At 33.3% G+C, this 14840-nt stretch overlaps 1 protein-coding gene across 2 annotated transcripts; it reads right to left on the bottom strand.

Moving 5' to 3' along the window:
* Window positions 1-363: 363 nt before the first annotated feature.
* On the bottom strand, window positions 364-14450 carry LOC126976592 (drebrin-like protein). Of its 2 annotated transcripts, XM_050824991.1 has the most exons (10): window positions 14413-14450; window positions 14220-14343; window positions 12949-13120; window positions 11688-11925; window positions 10235-10332; window positions 9018-9094; window positions 8412-8552; window positions 6105-6772; window positions 5476-5571; window positions 364-4693 (listed from the first exon to the last, which is right to left on the bottom strand). In XM_050824991.1, the coding sequence occupies exons 2-10, from the start codon at window positions 14300-14302 to the stop codon at window positions 4542-4544; spliced, it is 1725 nt and encodes a 574-aa protein (XP_050680948.1). In that variant the 5' UTR covers window positions 14303-14343; window positions 14413-14450; the 3' UTR covers window positions 364-4541. The 2 variants fall into 2 exon arrangements, with proteins under 2 accessions (XP_050680948.1, XP_050680947.1); XM_050824990.1 differs by having other exon boundaries at window positions 14220-14442.
* Window positions 14451-14840: the final 390 nt, after the last annotated feature.

Here is a 14840-nt window from a genome sequence, read left to right as displayed (position 1 = left end):
CTTAGATATTATTGAAGTTTACGGGTTTCTATGAAGTCGGTTGTATTTTTGAAATTTTTTTTTGTATCATATGAGACTTCTATCACTCGAGGGATCGCAGAATAAATATCGTAAATAGCTAACTCAAACAACTTAACTAACTTAGTTAACTTTCTTTAATCTTCGATATTTTATTCAAAAGGTAATACATATTATAGGTACCTCTATTGTGTAGGTACCTCTAATTCTCTTCTCCACTCACGATGTCTCTTCATCGATTGTTTCTTATCCTGTCATGTTTAAATAATATACTTCTACTTTATGGCCAACAATGCGATTCCATATGCGAATAAGATATCCTTGGTAATGGAGAAAAAAAAGACATTAAAATGAATATTGTTTACTTCGAAAATATTTTAGGATACAAATGTACACTATACTAAAATCAGAGCACCATACACATTGTATGTCACAGTTGCTTCAAAATAATTGAAAAATGATGATTAAAAATAAAACTAAAATACAAATTCAGAATACCTGTTAACATGAAATAATTTATAAACGCATTATTAAATGAGCGACCCGAAAAATTGTAGTTACAGACTGATAAATTAGATATTTACAAAACATACATTTACTAACAATCATAACGATATGCTTCATATTTAAATATATTAATCTAATCAAAAAATATTTCGTTATGGAGCCCACCAAAACGAAGTATAAAACAGCTCTGCCGAATAAAATGAAGACATGTTTATGGCGTTTCTACAATTAAAACTTTTAAAGTGGAGTTAAAATTGTAAAAAAAAAAACAACTATTCATTATGTCCTAGGCTGTAAAGTTTAATGTGGACAAACATTTTCTAATATTCATACTCACTTAAATCTTTCGGAAATTATTAGGGTCATGTGTCAGCAATCTCAATTGCAATTGCGAGGGATATTAAATCATACTAATTGGCTAAATCAGATAAAATCAAATGACATTAAATGTACGTATTTAGATAGTTAACATTGCTATATAATTATAAAAAATATGAAACGTCGTAAAGAAACACTAAAGTATTTAAGAAATCGATGCAGACACTAATTTAAACTACTGCAATATGACGCGCTTGGTTAGCACGAATAATGACGTCATAATTCATAATGGATGATGATTGGTTGAAAATTTACATATGTCGCCATTGACCAATTGGCGCCGCTTTTCGTATATTAAATTTCCCATAAATTATTGCACTTATAAAAATTAATTTCTTGCTCAAAACAAAATTATTATATCAATGTAGGTTTTTAGTCCCTTCAGCACTTCCAAATCTTTCTGGGTAGATCTGTGTTCAACGCCGATTAGCCGGAGTTATGATTACTGAGTTTGTTTGTTGTTCGCCCGTACTGATTAGAATACGGAAAAGGATTCAATAGAACTAGGTAAAGGTATCTTGAGCTGGTTCTTTATCTGAGGGACTGCAACTGACACACACTGACATTTGAAATTCCTATACGGGTCATTAGCTCATCATTCGTTCGGAATTTATAATTAACTAAAACCTTGATTATAAATAAAATAATGTTGTTCTCATCAATTTTGTTTTAAACTAAATGCGATTTAAGAGGCCCTATTTACTAAGAGGATAATAATTCAATTTAAAATAGCAGTGAATATTTTTTTTTGATTTTAGATAAAACTGGTACAAAATGGGTATAAAATTGGGTACAAATCGCATTGGCACTACCTACTAAGACACAATTTTGGGGGTTACAAATAGTCATTATCAACTACAATAATTATATTACACGAATCCGAATCACACAAATCAAATAATTTAATTAAACTAATAAATTTATAATACTTAAGTATATTCTAAGTAATTACATAGGTTTGACTCATTTTTATGACATAAGTCAGTCTTGGAAAGCATTTAAGGATCAGTCCAAATAGCAGTATAATAAAAAAATGCAATTTAAAAATGTTGTTACTCGACAAAACCATATCTAATATTATATTGTTTAATCTATATTTGAATGGTTCAGGTTAAAAGCAGGTTTTGCCTTCACAAAGAGAAGTTCGTATATAATAGGGCAAACCAGCAATTTTGTCTTTGCTGCCTTTTCGGTTATACCCTCACTACCTTACAGAAGTTTGTTGAACAAAACAAAATATATTTACGGATTAAACTGCACATCTATAATTAACAAAAAATTTATTGCATACAATATAGCACTGTGTTCTGGAATCATTTCAAATATGGTGTTTGAATAAGAATAGACGCGACCTTGAAAACTAGGCAGAAAGTATTGTACCATTGATTTTGTATACATATACAGGCAGAAAAATAAATTAAAAAAAGAACTTCAAGATTCTTCTCAATCTCAAGATAAGCAGCTCTAAAAATCGGTGGTAATGATATAAATGTAATTAAAAATGTTTTCAATAAGTCATTTTGTATTTACATTCTTTAGCTTGGACTTTATCTGCGAACGACTAACCATTTCGCTCATGACGTTAGTCTCGACGGTATCATGACGTTGCCAAAGAAGAATGTTAATGGGTATGCAAAATCACTTAAAACTGTCACAATAAAGTCTATATGTATATAAATACACTGGTCTTTGTTTCATTTCAAAATACCTACTAGTTTAGATTTTACACACATGTAAAGTCCCCATTTATTTACCGCGCAGGCGCGCAGCCGCTGTGTGACGTCATAGGTCAACACTCACTCCTTTATTTCCTTATAAAGGGGTGGGGTTTTTACATTCCGGCACATCACATGACTTTCTTTTATCAAAATTTAACATTCCAAACAATATTTGTTTAATCTCCTAGTGACCCGTACCGGAGCGCGCAAAGTATTGCGCGAGTGTTGACTTATGACGTCACATGTAGCAAGCACCGGCCGGTCGAAACTCGCGCCAAGCGCATATGTTTACAATCCCATATCTCGGAAACTAATTGAAGCGTCAAAGCAAAGCTAAAAATCAAAATGAGTGAACATTTTTATCATTGCGTCGAATTTCTTGAAGACAACATGATAAACACGATTCACAGTATAAGTTTTTATGTGTTGTCTCACGAAGATTTTAATGTCTTACACATTTAAATAAAATACTTTTAAAGGATTTACCGCCAGTCGCACAAAGCATCCATAAAGTTAATGTTTAATTAAATATAATACAGTCACTTTCTTTTTCATTTTGACAGTCAAAGATAGCATGTGATATAACGAAACATTAACTTTAAATATGCTTTCTGCAACTGGCGGTTAAACGAGTGTAACTGTAACGGCATCTTTACAATTAGTTGTTGCGAAAAAGTTAATTTTTTTATTATGAAATCCCTGAAATCGTGCTCTGCAAAGGTCACGAAACGTCGGTAATAAGATGATATCATTAGCAATCGGTACCGGTCGCTACAGGCGATATATTACAAAATTTGCGATCAGTGGTATCAGAAACCATTCGCTTACATTATATTATGTCTATTGATACCACAATACATACGAAGCGATTTATTTGTAAATAAATGAAGGACAGCTGTCATGTTAGACGAAATGTAGTTTTGGCGCGAAATTTTAAACGTGGTTTACAATTCAATTACTGACAACCGTAAATGGGCGGGATTAACGAGGTTACTCAGATGTTATTAGCTCATCTTAGCTTAGAAACTATGTGCTGGTTTGAAGGATGTATATGTGCAGTTACATGATGATTTCTGTATATATCTAAATATTTTCTAATCTGGCACCCCAGATTATTTTGAGTCAGTTCGTGAAGTAAACTTGAATGTTGATTGATTGAAATGCGCCTATAGAAAAGCCCTTGGACGAACAAATATAACTCGCAATATTTATAATATTTTGAGTGGTTTGTTCTTAGTACAAAACAGCAGTACATAGATTTATTATATCTGAAATAATACCTGAAACCTTCTGAGTCTTAACGGTCTGGTGAGATCAAAATGGCTTGAGATCGCGCCTATTCATACCAGAAAATACCATATTTTAATATACTATAATAATACGATTTATACAAACAACTTAAGATTATTACAGCTAGGTTTAGACGAATCTATACATTTAAGAGTTAGCAAATATTTTTTTTAAACTACACCCAAACACTTCTAATGTAGGCTGTGTCTTAAATGTACAAATTTTAAAAAATATAAATGTCATATGTAACATGAAAATGCAAGAAAACAAAGTAAACTTATACAAACTGGATATCTTAAAATATAGTAATTTAATAATAATAATTAAATTGGGGACTATGCAGACACATAAAGGTAAAATACTTTCAACTTAAAAAAACATGACTGGTGATATACCAATTCACAAGGTTAAGAGGGGGTAAATTAAGTATTTTATTATGATATTAATAGAATATATAATACTTACAGAGGCGGTGTTAAGAAAATATATAATATATTATAAGCTATTGTCTGGGTTAGATAGAGTAGGAGAACATAAAGCAAGTTCATTTAGATAAGCATTGAGTAAAGTCATATGGAAGGGTAGTGGGTAATTTATATTAGCAGGGGTCAGACAAGACACAGGATAGTATCAACGGGGGTTGCAAGGTAAAAGCGCTACATAGTTAGCTGGAAACAAGCCAAAATGTCCCTGGGGACCTATCCCTTGCCACCAACCAGCGTCTATTTGCTCAATGTTGGTTATAATGTCACCAGGGTCAAATGTTATTTCTGATTCATCCGCTGAAAAGAAAAAATTCTATTAGACATATATTTAAAATTACAATTACTCTCCTTTGCTTTTTGATCTAAGTTTTTTTCAAAATCACAAACAACCTTTCACGGTTTCTACCCATATGGCAGTCTACGGAGAGCAAAGATCAAAATATTCCATTCCAACATGTATTGATAGAAGCATAGAATTTTACAAAGTACATCCCACATCAACTCCAGGACTTCGTAAACTGATCATTATTGGCAACACATCCATGATTTCGATTCATCAGCAGATCAAACGCCGTAAGTTATATTAGTGGGAGGCTCCTTTGCACAAGATGCCGGCAACATTATGGGTACCACAAGGGCGCCTTTTTCTGCCGTGAGCAGTAATGTGTAAGCATTATTATGATTCAGTCTGAAGGGCGCCTAGTAAAATTACTGGGCAAATGAGACTTAACATCTTATGTCTCATGGTGACAAGTGCAATAATTGTAGTAAAGCTCAGAGTTTTTGTTTCTTCAAGAATCTTGAGCGGCACTGCATTGTAATGGGCAGGGCGTATCAATTACCATCAGCTGGACGTCCTGATCGTTTCGTCCCGTATCGTGAAAAAAAAGGAGCTGGAGAGTCCAGTCTTTCCTTAGTAATCCACAGACTGAAAACAAAACGGCATTTCTAGGCCGTGCAAGGAAAACCTGTTGGTGGACAGTCAATGATAAAGCGAAAGCTGAGGCAAAGACCTGGAGTGAATTCAAGAGATATGATCTCGACAGTTAGGAATATTTTAATTTGTAAATAAACCTTACCTGCTTGGTAGTCGTAAAGCGCTCGTGCGGTCAGTCCATGATCATCCTCCAAGTCCTCATATATGGAGCTCTCATCAATACTCTCTGGTGATATGTCTGAAAGATTATGTTACCTATAGTTTCAAAGTCAGAGACGACGTACCCCTGCCTACACTATCTACGGTCGTACCGATTCGTTCCATTGCTAGTTGGTACTCGTGTTTTGGCGTGTCACCTACACAAAATTTGTTATGCATATGGGGTTCTCGTGCTTAGTGAAAATCATTATCAAATTAGTACGTTAACTCTTTAAATATACTTACCACCATAGCAAGTTTTAGTGACAACCCTTCCATATTTTTTGCAACTAAACGTCGAGACTGAGATGTGTACATTAACCGGCACTCAGTGGAGTTGACCCACTATGATTGCTATGGTTATGTGCTCTGGTATCTTCAAGAAGCAAGTTAGACTCTATTCACAACCCCTATTAAAGGTCTCAAGAACGAAAGTATTATAATTAAAATCAAAACGAAGATAGAAAATGGTGGATGTAGTCTTAAAAAAACTCCCCCACCTAACTAATCACATAAGGGAAATCGCCTCGCGTATCACCAGAAGTGCTAGCCTGGGGGTCTTATTGAACTCACCTTCATGAGTAGCGCCATTTTCTTTCTTATAATGTACATTCTCAATCACGGTGTTCTGCCTGCTCAACTCATTCTCACTCGACTTGCTGTATGGAGAACGCTTTATCGTGCTAAACTTGTTATCGGAATCGTCGTCATCATTCTCGTTCGAACTCGAATACGACGCATCGAATATGTCGTTATCCAAAATATTCTGTTTTATCATTGGTTCACATTGTTTTAGATCTGAATAGCCGATCGCTGTGAACGAGCTTGGCTCGGTTTCACTACTGGGGCTCAGATCTGTCGGATCTATGATTGGCTCATACTGAATCTGCGACGGACTCTCTAAGCTCATTTTGATTTTATCTATGTTCTTTAGAGGACTTGTCTTTGGTTCATCTATGGTCTCTTTTGCATTTAATTTGTCCTTGCTTTCTTGTTTTATCGGCGGTAACTCACCTCCGGTGGAGGTGTTCTTGTTTATGGTTTGTATTGAGTTAGTGTTATTTACAGTCGATGAAAGTTTATTGTTTTCAATGGTCGGTGATGTTTTTGCGTTATCAATGGGGGGAGATTTAGGTATGTGCGTTGGTGAGTTTGGCTGTGAATTATTCTGTGAAAAAGCGTTTATCCGCTGCGCTATGACAGAACTTCTTACTGGCTTCTCTGGTGTGCTTGACATTGACCTGGAAATGAATATATAAATGAATATTGCAAATAACGTTATAAATATTTTATTTTACGAAAGGGTTATGCATTTCGTTGTCGGTTTGTGATTTATCTAATATATAAAATTCTCGTGTCACGGTGTGCGGGACCGAACTCCTCCGAAACGGCTTGACCGATTCTCATGAAATTTTGAGTGCATATTGGGTAGGTCTGAGAATCGGACAACTATTTTTTCATCCCCCTAAATGTTAAGGGTGGTCCACACGATTTTTTTTTATTTGTTTGATTATGAGTCAGAATTAAAAAATACATACAACTTAAAATTTTCACCCATCTACGATCTTTTGTATCGCGATTTTAATATCGGCAATACAACATTTGCTGGGTCAGCCAGTTTTATATACACAGTTTCAATTATATTACCTTCGTTATTTTAATTTGTAGATTTCGCCAGTCAGTCGTATTTTAACTTCGAGCACAAAGAAGTTTGAAAACGTTTTACAAAAATGTTTTTCGTTAATAATCGTTTAGGTTTATTGAATCTCTCTGCGAAGGCTAAAAATCACTAAGCGCTAAACTAATTCAGGTGATTTTAAACTATCTCAGTGTTAGCATGCTTTTTAATGTTGGTATACGTTGGATGAGGGTAGCGCAGGACCGATCGTCATGGAAATCTTTAGGGGAGGCCTTTGTCCACTGTTGGCCAAAGTCTTCCGGTTGATGATGATGATGCTTTTAAAAAAAAATCTACTCCTCTACTTTTATCTGTCATTTACATTTACACAACCACGATCAGTTATATAAGTACATACTTTATGGAGTAATTGAAAATGTCTATAATCTATGGCCTTAAAAAGAATTGATTATCGTACTATAATGTCGCCAAAAAAGCTCAGTTATTTTGGTGCCACAGACAACTTAATCTAGGTTAGGTATTGAAGGTTCACAAAAATATTAGGTAATACCAGAGTTGGGGTGAATTCTTACCTAGAATGATTGAAAGATTTGTTCCTATAAAAGTGCTATTTACTTCAGTTTTACGGTATATTTGGATAAGAAAACCTTATAATATATTATTGCAACTAAGAAAGCAAATAAACATTTTATTTAATTTTCTACGAATTTTTTTTTTATTACGGAGGCATCTATCCCATAGTAGGGCATCTATACTCATGTCGAAATTTTGCCAGGGGCAACTACCCCATACAGTAGGCGTCTATCCTCAAACAATAACTTTTTTTAACAGCCGAATATCTACCAATCTACGGTATGCATTGAATAATGATATGAGTAGATAGTAAGTATAAGGACTATAGTTGTTACAAATAGTTAACTCACTCGAATAGTGCTTTAAAAAAAAAGTTATAGTCAGCTTACAAAAAGTGGGGCATCTATCCCACTTTTACCCTATTATGTAATACCTATTACATACTATATTACACACCTAATATTTTCATGTTTAAATCATTAGACTTAACATTATAATGTCAACTTAAGAAAAAAACTTTTTATATAATTTGGTGTTATTTTGTAGTTTCCCCTGTTGGCTGCATGGCTACCTTTGCTATTATTGAAAGCACTCACCAGAGATAAGTATGAATACAATACCTATCCCGCCCATTTGCGTTGAGCTAACATACTATACAGGGTAGTTACCTGGTGAGCTGTCCTTGCGCCAAGTTCTGCTGGAACATCCGTCGGGCCGTGGCGGTGGAAGCGCCGATCAACTCACGTGCCTCCATAGATCTCTCGCTCACGCTACACTTCACTCGCTCGTCTGAACTCTCCGCTCTTGATCTGAAATATACAGCCCGTAGGAGTTAACCTGCACCTCGCTCTTTGACGTCACTGTAACAGGTACAGTACGGCTTGCAAGAATAATAGGCTTAATAATTTCTTTACACTGTTTTTTTTTAAACTGCGATTTATGTAGTTGTGCATCGGGTTTAACTATAAAGTATGCATTAACTCGTTTTGTATGGGTTTAAAGCTATATTTTGTATTTAGTATAAAGGTAGGAGCGATTTATTTTTCTAACGTTTTACAGTGGTCAAGGCCCAAATAAAGATTTATACGAGTTTAAATATAGCTTTTTTTTCTCATTTCGAGGGGTGCCCTTAATATGACTGGATCAAACAGTCATACATATACTGTTTCAACATATAAACCTCATTGGTTTCGCGCAATCGGTGCAGTGTTGCAATCAATTACTTATCTATTGTAAATACTTGGATGGAAATATTATATCATATGTATACTAACAGCTGTTCTGACTGAGCTCTCTTTGCAGCTTCGCGTTCATCTCTTCTTCGAACATTTTCTTCGGCATTCCTTTTCTCCTGGTACAAAATATAAATGTAATAAATTAGACTATGTGATAAATAAAACATAGATAATGTAATTGCTGTAAACAAAAAACATATATATATATATACATGGTCGTAAGTAAAAAAAACGGTCAAACGCGAGTGGAACGCGCGCCCGAAGTATACGGAGCCCTTTGTACAAGAGCAAGCAATTAACTTCTTATGTATGAGGCCCTTTCAGAATTCGATTATGCGGTCTACAAGGTTCAATGATAAGACGGACTTTTAGCATTATATTTAGATCCCCGCCACGTATATTGTAACGATGCGCTACACATTGTCTATTTTAAAATATTATATATATATATTATCGTTTTTTATTAATTAGTTATATTTTATTAGCTTATGAGTTGTGATTTGAAAAATATTATACATCCTTCCTATCTCAAATAGCAACACACCTTAAGTGTCATTGATAAAGATTACCGGTAGGCGCAAGCGATAGGTGCAGCGACGGAGACGCCACAGATTATATTTAATCAAAACGAGCGTGTAACTGAAGTTGTCCGAACGTATTTTCAATTGCATGTAAACGTTTATTCGATGCTCATTCGTGGAAGAATATGATCATATAAATAATAAATAATTAAATAAAAATGTATCTGAAAAAATAAGTCAAATAAAAATAAGATTTATTCAAGTACAAAAAAATATTGTTTTGAATGTCAAAATTTACACATGTAGGTACCATTTACCACAACTTCAATAGGTTGAACTTTAATTAGAATAAGTGTCAAGAAACTTTTTGAAACTAATTCAATATTTATACAACTTCATCATCTCACAATTTTAAAAACAGACAAACTATAAATAAACCAAATTGAACACCTTCTTGTTCTATCTAAATCTTAATTTGATAAATAAATAATCAATGCAAGTTATCTTTTAACAAAAATAAAGAAAACTCTGTCTTATAAAATAAAACTGCGAACAGATTATTATTTTACATATTTATCACTTGAATTTGCCATTTTTAGTAGTTTTTATGCCTAGTTTGGGGCAAGATAATTGGTGTAAAGTCATTATTAGTATTAACTTTAAAAAAACCGTAACGTCATAATGCCTTTTTGTTATAACTAAGCCACAATCAGTAAACAGTTTGAAAATACGAACCTCTTCTCTTCTTCTCCGTTCAGCTTCGATGCGTTTTTTTTCCTCTTGCTCCTCTTTCATCCAAAACTGATCTCTTTCTTTTGAATTAATTTCTTGCACTGTGAAAAAGTTAACTTATTTCTTTCACGCACATTAAGGTATAAAAGTTCGAATCTAAAGATCACGCGCGAGTTAAATGCAGAATTCAGGAATGCGATAGTGCTGTGACCTACTTATAATTATTGATGTATAATCATGAGAGCGTCGATAAATTTTAAAAACTACTTCACTGCACAGTAGGTTTAAATGATGAAAAAATTAATAACATAATTTTTCTTATCATTTTAACCTAATAATTAAATCTCAAATTATTGTTCTGCCTTTCTTCAAAACATGTATAAAACATTTTTCGACATTTCTCGTGCTTGCCGATGAATAAAACTCGTTTCTTTTGGAACGGAACCTGGTGGACTAGGATCAGATATTATTAAAATCGAAAAAATAATACAGGATCACAACATCAGTATTAACCCGATAACACGGTAAGCGTACGATAATTGACAAGGACGGCACAGCAGTACACTGTAGGCGCGCGAGGCGAGACCTGCGCACAGCGGGGGGAGATGGCCCAGCTCTTTACCTCAGGCCCCGACTGCATTCAACTCGTGCGATATCTGTACACATCAAGACGTTCACTATTCTATTTTTTGTAATTTCTATGTGAATCCTATTTTTCTTCTTTAAACGCCCGTATTATCTTATTTCGATCCATCACTCAACGCAAAATTGTACTGAAGTAAGTTCTAGGATCGACATTCGTTACTGTCGAGTAAATGTAAAGTTTCAATATCTGCAATCACATCTGTCACATATTGATTAAACTACAGTGTGAAACAGGCCTAAGTCACGCGCCTAAGTAAAGAAACAGCATCATTATCCTTTACCCCGTATCAAACTTCTCTTCCTTTTCCTGATCTCATCGACAACCTTTCTCGGTCCCACTATATCGTGTCGCCGCGAATTTACCACACTGCCCATGTCAAGCACAGAGTATACAATGAGAGTCTACCACGCAAATAATGAACGCAGAGTAGTATGTTTATTAACACACAATGCATCATTGCATTGTTGTTGCACAAATGGCAAACAATAATCAATAACAGAATAACAATATAGTATTATAAAGTATTAATTATTATATGGATGAAACATCAGTTTATCAATAATGTTGTTGTATTTTATTTTTGTATTTGTTCTCTGCGATATTAAAGCTATCTACCTAGATATAGCCTTACCAACCAAAGATTTGTTAAAATGAAGACATTTTATACAAGAGTATAAAACTCAATAATGATGACAATTAAGCTCTAGATGCTCGCATAAATCGTAGATAATATAAAAAAAACTAAAGCCTGCATATCACTCAGGAGGACATGACTAAAGAACAACTTATAGGTATATTAACGAGACTTACCTGGATTGACTTTCTGATAGGCAGTACCAACAGGCCCACTGGGTGGTAGTTCTTCTTGTCTACTTGATTTAAAGTTAAAAGCAGAACCTGCTTTAGCCAGATTATCCAATATGATCTTCTCATCAAGGTCATCTTCAGTTCTAGCATGCATTGTTGTGTGGAAGCCATTGAATAGTTGGGCAACTTGTTTGACATGATTAGCACATGTACCTTTACGAACAATTGGTGCACCTTCACCCTTAAATAAAAATATTTCTATCACATATGCAAATATTTACCATTACATTACTATGTACATCAATGAGCAGATAATGCAGAGTTCTGCATTTGTTTTCAGGATTTAATGGTTTCTTTATTTTTGTTTAACTTGTTTTTTGGCATAATTTTATTTCACAATATGGTAAAGTTGAAATATCATTCTTGGATTTATTTCATAATTCACACATACAAGTTTTATTAGCATTTGCAATACAGAAAGTTTTTGTGGGGCTTAAAAAGGGTAAAATCAAATTAAATTGATATGATGAAATTGGCAATCAAATTTTATATGTGATATAAAAGTGAATCAAATTTGTAAATTAATTTGACTAATCATTTAGTAAAACTCTCTAGTACTTCTAAGTACAAAAATGAAACTCACTGACATACTTACTGGAAAGAATAAACCAACAGAAATGGAGGTGGGTAGGGCACTAGATGCGAGACACAAAAGGAAAATGGATCCAGGCATTGTCAGTATGGTATCCAAGGGATGGCAAGCGAAACTGAGGTAGGCAGTTTACCAGATGGAAGGATGAAATAAAGTTAACAGTGAGTCTGTACTGGAGGAGTCATGTGAAACAGAAAACAATTGAAAACTTTAGAGGACAACAATGCCAAGAAGCACACTGAAATTAGGGAGATTTTGTTTAAGAATTGTTCTATGTGTATATTATATGTATGTATTAAATAAAAAGGCTTATTACTATTAGTAAAACTGTCAGAGTCAGTGTTGCATTAGTGAAATTGCTTTGGTTTTAATTGATGATATTGAATAGTCTGTGACAATAACATATGTTATTCACTCAACATCATTCAGGTAGAGTTGTGTCTTTGATGCTATTGTTAGTTATTTAACAAAGTTTATCAAGTCAGTTTATGAATTGTAAAACATGGTAGTGTATATTTATATATTACATATATATAAATTAGTAATAATTTCTATTCAATTATCAATAGTGGTGAATCGGGTTTACTTAATCTCATCATATTTTCAGCTTACCTGCCAGTTGATAAGCACATATTTTGATATACTACTGTTTGGAATGTCTACTTTTAAGAAGGCATATTGTATTTTCCCACTATTAAACTCATCCACAAGCTCTGTCAGACCTCCATCTCCTTTACTTATAAACTTGAGATCATTAGACATTCCATCATAACCAAACAAAGCCCTGAAATAGAATGTTAAACATGACATAAACATTAAGAATGAGTAGGTAGTATTAGCAATAGTAAAATGGGGTTACTTATTTATTTCATGACAAAATCTACAAAACTTAAGTTATGATATTATCATGATTTTGTATTAGTTTATTATTATTTATTTAGTATTATTATATTATAATAATACTATTATAGAACTTACTTCAATCATTCTTTTTAATAACAGATTTACAATAGCAATTATTTTATAATTACATATTATTATGATATTTGTGTAAATGTGGCTGTGAGTGTATGGGGTGTGTGTAAAATGCTTTGAATTTATACTTTCCTTTAGTATTTTATTTGCTTTCAATGTATTCTGTAATGCTTACAGTTATAAAAAATTTCAGTAGTGTTAAACAAAACAAAATACAAAGACATTTATGATAAATTGCGAATTTATGATGTTGGTAACCAGCAGAGTTTAATCTCTTTCAGACAGTGTTCATTATAAATTACTATATTATTATAATTATTAAACCTAATCATAAAAGCCAAACTCAAATATTCGAGTAAGTCCAATGTAGGTAGGAGGTAACTTGAAATTGGCTAGTTGTTGGTAAGTATTTGCAAATAGATAACAAGACTGTGTATCACTGGATGGTAGGCGATAACATACTAGTTTTAAACTAATAAAGAATTCAATTCCTTTTATTACAAAGAAAATTAATCCACAATAATCTGTGTTACTATCTAATCTGTACTCTCCGAATTTCGTAGAAAATAATTCCACAAACAGTAGAAGATTGAACATGTATTGTACTTCTTCAAATATCTTCATTGAAGCGTAATATCGACTCTCACTTATTATACACGTAACAATGGGCGTCATTGTTGATAAATATATGAAAGTCTCATTAATTATTAAAAGGAGTAGCTATATCACTACTTCGTTTAATGCAGATTTAAAATTTACAAGTGAGAAACTAGACAATGTTATCCTATAACTATAATGTAGGTAGCTTTCATCACTTTCTCATAATTTCCTATTGTTTCGGTACTTAATATAATTTACCGTTTGTGTAGCAAGAAACACTAAATAGTAATTAGGTAAATCAGGCTTACCAATTGGTTTCCGAATTTTCATCCAGGACATCTTTCCACGCAGAAACAAGCGTCGGCTTGTGCTTGTCTACATTAATAGCCATTTTACATTATTTAGTATGTACAGATATTTATTATTTTACGCCTGGAACATTAAAATTATATCCATATATGTCGGTAATTTAATAATTTCTTTAAAATTTCTGAGTCAGACCTTTAAATGGTCATTGGTCAGTCTAGTGCTGTATTCGAACTGTCACTTGTCAATGAAGTGTCACTGTCACATTCATTTTTTGGCGTTATTTAATAAAATGTCACGAGGAAGGAGGCATTGACAACGCACAAACCGACTATGTAGTGTAGCGTTTTCAAAGTCTTCGTATTGTAATAATTATTTTTGTAAAATAAAACTGAACCCATTACTTACCAAAAAATTCTACTTGAACTACCCATCTACTTCCGTAGTTTATTGTTAAAGGCGACTAAGGAAAGTTAAGGGATGTTGAAATTCAAGAAAAATATTTTTTTTCTGGTTTTGGAATAGTACAATTTTTTAGACAAATAATTAGTCTGTCTTCATTCATGATTACAGATGATGAGAACAGAAAGTTTTTTTTTCATATTTTTATTTTGCATAGCAGC

The sequence above is a fragment of the Leptidea sinapis genome, chromosome 41 (assembly GCF_905404315.1).
Source record: "Leptidea sinapis chromosome 41, ilLepSina1.1, whole genome shotgun sequence".
Lineage (NCBI taxonomy): Eukaryota > Metazoa > Arthropoda > Insecta > Lepidoptera > Pieridae > Leptidea > Leptidea sinapis.
This window is presented reverse-complemented; position numbering and strand designations above follow the sequence as displayed.

What these genes read in the sequence shown, in the direction of transcription:
- LOC126976592 (XM_050824991.1), bottom strand. Translation starts at nt 14,302, where the DNA reads ATGGCTATTAATGTAGACAAGCACAAGCCGACGCTTGTTTCTGCGTGG. An exon ending in CTATCAGAAAGTCAATCCAG is followed by an intron (nt 10,333 to 11,687) that starts GTAAGTCTCGTT and finishes ACTTTTTCACAG; the next exon opens with TGCAAGAAATTAATTCAAAA. An exon ending in AGAGCTCAGTCAGAACAGCT is followed by an intron (nt 8,553 to 9,017) that starts GTTAGTATACAT and finishes TGTATATTTCAG; the next exon opens with ATCAAGAGCGGAGAGTTCAG.